Here is an 11,492-nt window from a genome sequence, read left to right as displayed (position 1 = left end):
GAGACGTGGGGAGGGACGGAGGGAGGGAAGGGCACCGCGGCCGGGGCCTATAAATCAGCGGCAAACCCGCCTTTTCCTTCAATGAAAGAGGAAGGCGAGGCAGAGCTGAGTGGGGGGAAATAGAGGGGAAAAGGGTCAGGTGTAGTTTTGTTCCGCTGAAATTTCAGCGTTTCCAAGTTTGTTTTTTCTCACCACATTCCCGCTGAGGAGGCAGCTCTACAAAGATGAAATACATCATCGGCATCGGAGGGTGAGTTCCTGTTAACATTGTATATATATACACTGCTGCTTCTTCCCGGTTAATTGTAAGATGGTCTAAGACTGGGAGATTATATATATCTGACTATAAAATATTACAGGATTCTAGAAATGATGCAACTTGCTGACTCTTCATTTGTGCTGCTTAGAGAACTCTGCAGGGTGGCATATACCAAACTTTTACAGGATTAACAGGAGGTACGATGAAACAGAAAAAAAAAAATTTCAAGTAAATTTATAGGTCAGATGGAGTGGCTTGCCTCAACTATGAAAAAGGATGTTTTCAACATTGTTAGACTTCTAAAAGCTTCTCTGAAAGACAAATAGGAAAAAAAAATCCTTCAAATAAGACGCGGGGGGGGTGGGTGTGTGTACAAAAAGCTTTTCTTTTCTCCAATAAAGTAGGATTTAGAAGCGAGCCCGCCTGTGTGCTAGGACAGGGCCAGAGAGCTTGGCACATCCCTGCCGACTGCAGAAGGGTTTGAAAAACTGACACCGGGCAAGACCTTGAATTATAACATGGGTTAAAGGCAGTGTGAGACTTTATAGTCTTTGAATAAAAAATTAGGAATAAGCAAATTCAAACTTGACAGCTCTCTCCTTTGAAGAGGAAGATTATTTAGACCTTTCATATTAAAACGAGCTTTGCAGGTATAAGGAAGTCTGAGTCATACTCTAAGAAAAGAGCGAGCTTCCCTCATTCATAATTCATTTAAGGCATTTTTAAAAAGCACTTTTCTCAAGCCTGACTTTCACGGGGTGGCTTCTTAAGCTGATGAGCTTAAGCCTCCTAACGAGCAAGATTGTTTTGGGGCAATGAATGCCGGCAAGGGATTGTTTTAAATCTACCTCAGAAGCTGCCAGCTCCCCGCCGGCCCCAGCGGGGAGAGGAGCCAGCGGTCACCGAAGACCCCGCGGGCGCTGACAGGGCGTCCGGAAGAAGGGCAGCTCCGCCGCCTCCATCTTGAGGCGCCCGCCGGGCTTCCCCCAGCTCGGGCAGAGTCGCGGGGAGCGGAGGTGGAGGAGCCCCCGCCGCCCGCGGGGCTGCTCTGAGGGGGACAGAGATGGCGGCGCGGCCCCGCGCTCCCTCAGCGCAGCCGTTGAGCGCGCGGGAAGCGGCACGAGCCGCCGCCGAGCCCGCGCGCGCCGAGCGCAGCCGCGTCGGGGGAAGGGGCGGGGCGAGGGGGCGGGCGCAGCCAATGGGCGGCCAGCGCGCGCCGCGGCGCCGGCGAGGCGGGAAATTCAAACGGGCCGGGCGCGGGGCGCTGCCGGCGTCCGCCTCCCCCTCAGGGCGTCCCGCTGAGGGCCGGGGGTGTCCCGGCGGCTCTGACGCGGGTTTCCCGCCTCTGTCTCGCCTCTCCGTGCAGTGTCACCAACGGTGGTAAAACCACCTTGACGAACAGAATCATCAAGGCGCTCCCCAACTGCTGTGTGGTCCACCAGGATGACTTCTTCAAGGTAAGCTGAGCTCCTCCCCTTGCTTAAACACCGACTGCAGCTTGGATGTGTAGGGGTAGTTGTAGTAGGTCCCCCCTGTAAGTTTTAGATACTTGTGCATGCTTTCCAGGTAAGTTTTGACAGCTTAGGAGCAACACGCTTTATGATATCTTTTTTCTTAAACATAAAGATATTTAATTTTTAAAATGACTTTGGACAGGCAAGGACATACTAGCCTTTACAAATGTTGGTATCTGCCAGCTTCCACAGAAGCACAGCCTGGCACAGCTGAGCACAGAGCAGTTGCAACAAAAGCTTCCTTTAGTTTTAACAACAGATGTAACTTTAGGCTGAACTCCTGATCTAGGTTAGAGGTCATTTACTGTACTCTGCACAAATAATTTTCTCCATGGTGGTTTTTCCTCCTTGTTTAAATAAGAATGTTGCTTCTACATAATACTTTAGGATTTAAGCACCCCTACACGGCTTTAAGTACAGAAAGACAGTTGTATTGGGTTTCTGAATCATTAAAAGATTGCTAAAGATGAATATAGAAAACCTGTGCTGACTTGGGTGCCTTCTGCACTGAGCCTGGGAGAGCAGCAGGGGAAGTGGTCACATCACAACCGCCCTACAAAACCCTGTAGGCTGCAGCCATTTCACAGGAATTACAATATTGCTGGACCCCACCATACGGGGAAGTCCAAGAGATCTGGCAACATACATTGTATGGCATCCCCCGGCACGCGAGGTGCCCCAGCGTCGGCCCCCGCGTGGGTGGTTTCTCCTGCCTTTGCCGGAGGACGTGCCATACGAAGGAGAATAAGACGCTCATTTGGAGGAGCTGCTTTGCGAGAAGCTTCATGCACAAATTTAGTCAGATATGAGCCCTCAAAGTAGGGGATGAATTCTGTTTAACTGCCCATAAAGATCTATAACTTCTCACTAGTGTGTTTAGCTGGCAAATGCTAGTGCAAGTAAAACTAAGTGACCAACAGTCATGCCATGCTGACCTGCATTTTTATTAGAGCCGTTAGGAATTAAAATAGCTATTCTTGAACATGTACATTTTAGCAGTTACTTAACACTGTATTTGCATTTTAAGTTCTTATATGTTGACTTATAAACAGGGGCCTGTACTAGTTTGGCTAATAACACCGTATCAAATTATTAACCTAGAACTCTTTGTCCATAGTGGCTTAACTGAGCCAAGAGAACTTTTCCAAGTTCTTGGGGTTGGTGAAAGATGGGTACTTAAATTTTAATGTAGTCCAAACAGGGTCTGTAATTGTTTTGTTAAGTGAACACTTGCTTTGTTGTGTATTGCAGTAGCATCCAGGTTGTGATCGGATCTTAGGTAACTGATCACGCTGAGTTTGCAGCAATGTTTTATTGCTCACTATATTTCAGCCACAAGATCAAATAGAAGTCGGGGAAGACGGCTTTAAACAATGGGATGGTAAGAGCAGTGTTCGCTATAGGATGCAGTAATGTATATTTTTCCTAAGTATTTCTTTTTAATTATTAAAGATTTAACAGTAAATTTATGTAATTTCAATTTTACAAGTTCATTCTATATTATACTCTCAAGCCTACGTGGTTCATGGTATTTGATTGTGTACCTTTTTCCCACCCACCCCCTTTCTTCTAACTAGTGTTGGACTCCTTGGATATGGAGGCAATGGTGAGCACTGTGCGTGCGTGGATTGAGAACCCAGTGAAGTTTGCCCGTTCCCACGGGGTGAATGTTACGCCTGGCTCTAAAGAGCCAGCCTCCAAAGATATCCATATATTGGTCATTGAAGGCTTCCTGCTTTATAATTACAAGTAAGGTTTGGGGAACTATTAACGGTTTGCCAGGGAAGAACACTAGATCCCTAGTGCCAGAGCTAAAACCTCCTTTTTACTAATACACCCTTCCTGTCTTGTTCTGAGGTATCCTGCGTAAGAATTTTTCTCATTTTACTGGTAAAGCTTACCAGTAAATGCTGGTAAAAGTGAAGTGCACAAGGTGACTTTCTCATGGCAACTAGGAAGCCCTCATTTAGGGCGTACCCTTGAACTCCAGGGCACAGGGAGCTTTAGACCAGAACCTGTGAATACTGAGCCAGCAGCGAAGGCGCAGGCTTCCCTCCTGCTCTCCCACCACGGTGCCTAAACCTTGACCTGGAAAGGTCCTTGATGAGAACAGGGAGATAATCCATTCTGCATCCACTACTTGGAATATCCCATGGAATTTAGGAATAGCTCTTATAATATACATGTGCTGTTTAAAACTGACTAAACTGAGTTTAACTGAAGCAAAGATCAGTCTCTTTTTGCTTTTTTTTTATATGGGGGGGAATGCTTGGCAGGAAGATGGGGAGACTAGACTAGCAGTGAAGAGAGAAAAATTCCAATAGCTAAATATATAAACCTCAGAAAATTGCATGCTATAAACGTGACAAGGAAAAGATTCTTGGCTCCAAACTATAGTTCTGTTTACAAAACTCTTTCAAGAGAACAAGCTGTGCGTGACACTTAGCAAAAAAAAAAAAAAAAAAAGAAAATTGTTTATAAGCTGTACCTTGAGACAAGCAGCACCCTTCCAGCTTTCCAAACTGAAGGGGAAATGTAAAATGGCAGGCTCGGGCTATCCATACCAAGAATGGCCAACTGGAGATGGCGCTGGCAAACTGCCGGGTGTTCTTGGCCTGTCCCCGGGGAGGTGATTCTCGGTATCTCTCCTGAAGGTTACAGATGCCTCTGAAGTGCCCCGTCTTGTTAACAGGAGCCTTTCCTTAGTCCGAGGGAGTATTTCATCCCCAGCCCTGGAGCTTGCTCAGTTCATACTATATTAAGCATTTATGCAACCCTCAGCAGGCTTTTAGTCTCAGACCCACTAGCTTCAAACTAGATTTGCTTTAAGGATTTTTCTGGGTTTTTCTTCAGCCTAATAGGAGCGCAACGCGGTGAGCCGCAGTAGAGCCTGTATTTCTGGAAAAGAACGAGAGCTGATGAGTTGCCTTGTACCAAATGTGTGCCCATGCACACTTTGACAGCTTGCTTCAGCACAACAGGCCAGACAGTTTAAGTCAGTTCATATCAGAGCGATGAATCACGATTTTGGTCTAGTGCAAGCAGAAATTGGGATGATATAGAGCTGCCCTTCACACCCCAGGTCTTCCCAGCCCCGTGTCTGTTCCTCCACAGTAACTAGTAGCAGGTATTTGGGTGGGAAAAGTGCCTGGCTGACCCTTCTGACCTTCAGAAAACAGCCTTCTCCATGTTTTATAGCTACTAATAAACCTACTGTACATGAGCTTGTGTCTTAATGAAAACACTTCTGTTGTCTACAACAGACACAGATATGAGAGGCAGAAAGATTTTCATGACTCTTGCGGGTGATTTAACGGTTCTCTCTGTCAGAAAAAAATAGACACGTTCTTTCTTTCTACTCTACCCTAGACCACTGATAGACCTATTTGACATACGCTACTACCTGGCAGTTCCATACGATGAATGCAAAAGGAGGAGAAGGTAAGAAGATTCTTTGACATGGGTCTAATCCTTCCTTCCAATAAAGACTTGCTACTAAGCCCTCAGGCTACCTTTATGTTGTTATTAATGGGATATATTGGTGTCACAAATTGGAATTACAGTTGAAAATGTTAATATAAGTGGAGAGAGACTTTCATGTGGCATTTTCTGACAGTGTAGATCTGGCAGTCCCCTTTGTGTGGGTTTTATGGAGATCAGCCCATCGGTGCAGAAGGAAGGGAGTCGTTGCATGCTTCCCCGTGAGCATCAGCAAACCCTCAGGCTGCTTGCTTGGCCTTCATCAGCTACTTGTAGCTTCTGTATTCGCTTGAGGTGCTTAAATAAACGGTTGCAATGATCAGTATTGATGAGAAATTGGACTGTGGCAATCGGATTTCACAGAAATACAACTCAGCAGCTGCCTAACTTCAGGCTTCGGCAGCGTGATCCGGGTAGTCCTGACGTTCCTTTTCCATGTTGATATTTGCAGTACACGGAACTACACCGTTCCTGACCCACCGGGTCTCTTTGACGGACACGTCTGGCCCATGTACTTAAAACACAGGAAAGAAATGGAGGACTGCGGGGTTGATGTCGGTAAGCTCCCGAAATACAAATCCTTTGACATTGTACTTTGGATTTTAAAGAACATAGTAATTGAATTCAAGGAAACTTTAACTGTAATTATGCAGGGCGCTATTTTTACTAATAGTTTTTTACTGATTTTTACTAAAAGTTGTAATCTGGGCTGATTTTTCTGTCCAATTTTATAGCTAAGAACTTCTTCCCTTTGTTTCATATTATAAGCACTTATCCCTGTAAGATAAGGGAAAAAGAAAATCAAAATAAAAAAGAAAACCCACATTCTTTATAACGGGATAAGAGATTTTGTGGGCCATGGTTTTATTTTTCAGGATGGTTCTGCTTTTCCAATAGAAAAACAAGTTGTCATTTGGGTCAACAGAGTATGAAATATTTTAAGACTAATCTACAGAAATACTGTTCTGATCAGAAACCTCCAGCCTGACTCTGTCTCTTTCTTTCAGTTTATTTAGATGGACTGAAGTCTAGAGATGAACTTTACAATCAAGTCTTTGAAGATATTCACAACAAGCTTTTAAATTGCTTATAGGTAAATAAGTCCCTGCTTCTGAGGGGGTGAAGCACGAGGGGCTGACTGCTGGAAACAACCCGCCCTTACGCTTGGATAGCTGTACCTTCCCTTCTTGCTTTTCAGGGTCTCGGAAGACCTGAAAGACCCATGTACAGAATGATGTAAATAGTACTTAAAAGTTGGAATGAGGGTTTATTTGTGTAAACTCAGTGTACTGTCCTTTGGAAAGCATCTTTTGTATATAATTGAAAAATGAAGATAACTTATTCACAACTCTGTGATGGACAGGATTGTTTTGGGTTTTTTTATTTTCTTATTTTGTATTCCACTGGCTTAAACATCAGTTGAAAATGCTTCTTTTTTTTTTTTTATAATGGAACAAGTAGACCTGCATTGGGAAAACTAACTCTTCTGCTTATGTGCTTCTGCAGATATTAAGTCTTTATGTAATGGCTTGTTTGTAATGTCATCTCTTCAATTCAGTAAAAATCAATTTAAAATCTCTCACTTTTGAGGTCCTGTTTTAATATGTCAGTCCTTAACTGCAGTAGAAATGGGCACAAAACTCCCCCAAACACTCATCAGCCCCTGCCATTTCATAGGGCATTTGAAATTTCACCCCTGTGCAGGCTCAAACCTCTTGTGAGCTGCTGCTTTGGTTTAAGTGATCACACGGGCCTGGAAGTTCAGACATCCCAGCCAGAGATTGATTCGTGGAGGTGAACAGCACTTCAGATATTTTTAAAGTGCTGGTATGGAACCAGTTTTATGTCAGCCCCAGCTTTGTGGTGTTTCTCCCTTCACGCTCAAAACAAATTAGCACGTAAAGATACTAGGGCCTGTTTCACACACCCCTCGAGTGCTCCCAAGGTGAGATGTTTGGCCAGAAGCCTATTTCTGCCTTTTGCAATCCAGAGAAGAACATTATTTGGTCCTAAATTCTCCAGCTAGCTCAACCTCGAGAGCTGGCAAGGGCTGCAGTTGTGAATTTTAAAATCCAGAAAGCAAATTGTGGGATTTCTCATACCCTCATATTAAAATTGTGCTACTGTAGGAAACTTTTCAGGACTCGGTACTGAAAATGCCAGTTTGAAACGGTGTTTAAACACATCCTTGGGGTCCAGGTGCAGTCTATTTACCAACAGACTTTTCATTAAGTCGCTGTGGAGGTGGTGTAAGGAATCAGTGCTGCAGAGAGCACACACCCCTGTGTAATCTGCCTTCAAAACGTGTCCTGCGGAGCTTGCACCCAAGTAGGCTACATCCTTCTAGCACAATCCTGCATTAAAGTGCCTGATAGCACACTCCAACTCTAAAATGTAGGTACAGGAGGTGTTAGGCTAATGGTTGGACTAGATGATCTTCAAGGTCTTTTCCAACCTAGATGACTCTGTGAAATACTCCTGGTAAGTTTGTAGAAAGTCCACAGATTTTTTTATTCATCCATGTCCTCCCTTTCTAGCAAAACTCTAAGTAAAATAGCAGCAGCCATAGTTTTACTGATTTTTTTCCATTGCCAGGGCTTTTTCTCAGTATTTCAGTGAGATAAAGAAAGCCTCCTGCTCCAAGCAAGATAGCACAGAAGTACTTCAGCAAACACAATCGGAATATTGAAATAAATCATAACATGGAGCATAACATGCTTGAGGAAGGAATGGGGATATTGTTCCTGAAGAAAACTGAGCGGTAGACCTTTATTTTCCTGCTTCTGTACTTTGAGAACAGCGTTCTGCCCGAGTTTCCTCTACGAACAGTGCGATTTCTATTCAGCTGGCTTTTAGGCAAACCCTCCGCCGTCAGCCCAGCGGTGACCTTCGCCGGAAGCACGAGTAGCGCAATGGTGAGCGCTGCGAAACATCGTCTCTGCCCCGTCCGCCCCGATGGGTCTGTGCTGCCACCAGCCCCACCCCACTGCGCTTGCGGGCGCCGGGGACAAGAGCAGCTGCCGCGGCTGCAGAACGGAAGAGACTAGACTTAGAGTGGAGGCGTTCGGTCGGAAGGGACCTACAACGATCGTCTAGTCCGGCGGCCTGACCACCTCAGGGCTGACCAAAAGTTAAAGCTTGTTCTTAAGGGCGTTGTCCAAATGCTCCTTGAACACGGAGAGGTTTGGGGCATCGACCACCTCTCGAGGACGCCTGTTCCAGCATTTCACCACCCTCTCGGTAAAGAAATGCTCCCTGATGTCCAGTCTGAACCTCCCCTGATGCAGCTTTGAGCCATTCCCAGGCGTCCTGTCCCTGGATTCCAGGGAGAAGAGCTCAGCACCTCCCTCTCCACATCCCCTCCTCAGGAAGCTGCAGAGAGCAACAAAGTCGCCCCTCAGCCTCCTTTTCTCCAAACGAGGCAAACCCAGAGTGAAGACCTTGGCTGGTGGCTAGCTCCAAGCTAATAATAAACTCTCCACACCACCTGGTAACTAATTGAGCTTAAATCCTGTGGTGAGATAGGTGAGTGTGTTGAGATCTGTCAACCCGCTATCGAAATACACCAGCTAAAGATAGGAAGTGCCATTAAACTGATGTACTAAAGCACATGCGGCGCACCACGCAGAAAAGGTTCACCATGTTAAAGTACAAAACCTCTCACGTGGGCTGAGCGTGGTGATCTTTTGGGCACTAAAATAACTTGGCTGTGGTGTCAGCACAGCTCACTTCAGAAGATTTTGGGGCATGCCTTAATTAGAAACATTGCTCCAGAAAAGCAGCTGCCACAGATTAGCAAGAAGTCACCCAAAAACCCACAAAGACTATTTCAAGGGGTGTTTTAAACAGCCTGGTGAAACATCCAGAAGTGAGACCAGCAGCAAGTCAGATCCACCACCCTGTCCTCGTGTTACACCGATATTTTCCGATTGTCTGGCCAGAACAGGGGTGCTGCAGCCAGAAACGAGACACAAATACTGATGGCATCACCCACACTTCCACAAGCTATAAAAAGGCATATTTCCTTGTGTGCATCCCCGTGCGTGCCTGGAGAGACCCACAAAACTATAATTACACTGTTACACGGCCAGGCACTCATCAATGGCAAAGCTGAGGAACGCCTGGGCCAGGGACAGTGTGCTGTGACTTGTCACCGATACCTTGTAAGTCCATTTGAGATCGTTACATGGAGCCTTTCCCGCAGATTAGCTGCAGCTCTGCTCGCTGGCAGAAAAAAAAAAGAGAGCAGCCCCAGCTCCCCAGTGGGATCTGGCACACAATTTCCATCAGGGTTTCCCCCCATGTTATCAGATAAACCGTACAAAATCATTTTGCTTTCACAAAGACATATAAGGGAAAAGACATCGCGCTCGCTTCAGGCCAGTCTCTAGGAAGCAAAAATCGAAGCCTAAAAAAGGCACTTTGATATATAAAATGCCCCAGGGTGGCGTTAGGTCCGGTTGTGAACAGGGGAACTGAGGCAGAACAGCCCAGTACATCACATCGCAGAAATTTCCTGGGGACCAGCACACCCCCTCGTTTCTGAGCACCACCGTGGTTCCCACAGTGTTCAGTATTAGCTGATTCCCTACAGTATTTATCGCCCGGACACTTTCTCCCCAGTAAATCCTCCTCCACGGTGAGTGGTATTTTCCCCCTTCTTTGCAGCCTCCTGAACTCGTGCCAGTACTCTGCAATTTAAAACCCTCTAAAGCAGGTCACCCTGAGCACAGCGGCAACAAACTCACCCCAAATTCTGCTTTTTAAAAAAATATCTTGGTGTGATCCATCTTGTGCATCCACCAGGATGAGATCTCCTGCTACCACCCGCTCCGGAGCAGCGTACCTGCCGGGCGGCTGGGGAGCAGACGGCCACGCTGGCCCGGGTGAATGGCCAGTGACTTCCAAGAGCTTTTCGGGAGCATGAAACAGAAACCCGCGGCACGACGGGCATCTGGGGAGCCTTAGCACTATGTGAACTTTGCACAGCTCGGGAACAACTGCTGCTATAGGATTTCCACACATCCTTTCACACGCTGGCTCTGGTGACAAATCAGCTCTGCGAGAGCAGATCAAATACCCGAGACTCCAGCTGAATCCGCACCCCAAAGCCTCACCCTGAACCCCAGCCCCCAGGACGCAGCACCCAGGAGCAGGACAGCGGCTCCAAGCCCCCTAACCTGGCTCCGGTGTCCCCCACCATAGCTGGAGCCCCCCTCCAGCCGTGGGGGCTGCACCCTGGGGCCTCTGCACAGATCCCTGGGCCGCTGTCACCAGCCGGGCGGTCACACCGTCACCCCTGGATGCCAAGAGCCTTGGCCTGGAAAAACGGGGCAGACTAAAATTAACCCCGGGCCCGCGTGCCCCGCGGGTTGGGATGAAACCTACACCCCGCGGGACGTCAGCGGGCAGCGGCCGGCACACGGGGCTGCCCGACGGCTGGCGCAGACGGGGGCACGGGGCACGTCCCCTTCGCCCGAGCTGTGCCCATCTCGCCGCCACCCCAGACCCCCGGGGAGCTGGGGGGAAGCACTGGAGTGACAAATAAAGCCTAAATTGAGCAAATCCTCTCAGCCCAGAGCTCAGCCGGAGGAAAACCCGCCGCTGCCCCTCCCCGCCGTGGGCGCTGGCGAGCCAGAGGGACGCCTGCCATCCGCTGGGATTTGGCCGGTGATTCCCCCAGATCAAATTCATCTTGGCTCCATGGCCACAGGGCCGTGGGCAGCCGGAAACCCCTCGGGGCTCCCGGCAGAAACCCAGCCCCGGGCTCTCGCGCAAGCTCTGCGGAAAGCGGCGATTTGAGACCTTGTCTGCTGCGTCCCCAGGAGGCCGGGGGCGAGGGGACAGAGCCCAGCCTGTGCCAGCCCCCCGGCCTTGGCCACCAGCTGCTCTCCTGCCCTCGGAGCACATCTCCTGGTGATGTCAGAGCCCAGCAGCCCTTCCTGGCCCCCATAATATTGGGGTTGATTCCTTATCCACTCTGTCCCCATGTAAAATGGGATCTGGCTGGTTCCCTGCAAAAGCAGAACCCCCGGGGAAAAGGGTAGGGACCCCACAGAAACCCTGGGGCCCTCCCCTCACCCAAGGCCTTCCTCGAGCCCCAGGGACCTCCCCAAATCTCATAGACCCTCTCCAATTCCCAGGACTAGACCCCAACCATCCCTGAGCCCCCCAGACCTCCCCCAGGGTCCAAGGCAAGAGGGGCTGGGGGCTCCCCCAGCCCAGAAGCATCCTGCAAC

At 48.2% G+C, this 11,492-nt stretch overlaps 1 protein-coding gene across 1 annotated transcript; it reads left to right on the top strand.

Annotated features, from left to right (window-relative positions):
- The first annotated feature begins 93 nt into the window (after window positions 1-93).
- Window positions 94-6,835, top strand: NMRK2 (nicotinamide riboside kinase 2). The gene is made up of 7 exons (XM_074808608.1): window positions 94-250; window positions 1,626-1,716; window positions 3,106-3,154; window positions 3,351-3,522; window positions 5,143-5,214; window positions 5,705-5,811; window positions 6,261-6,835. Exons 1-7 carry the CDS (start codon window positions 225-227, stop codon window positions 6,344-6,346), a joined length of 603 nt encoding a protein of 200 aa, XP_074664709.1. The 5' UTR covers window positions 94-224; the 3' UTR covers window positions 6,347-6,835.
- Window positions 6,836-11,492: the final 4,657 nt, after the last annotated feature.

Source organism: Strix aluco, chromosome 29 (assembly GCF_031877795.1).
Source record: "Strix aluco isolate bStrAlu1 chromosome 29, bStrAlu1.hap1, whole genome shotgun sequence".
Lineage (NCBI taxonomy): Eukaryota > Metazoa > Chordata > Aves > Strigiformes > Strigidae > Strix > Strix aluco.
The sequence above is the reverse complement of the archived record's forward strand: the minus strand, read 5'-3'. Positions and strand labels throughout refer to the sequence as shown.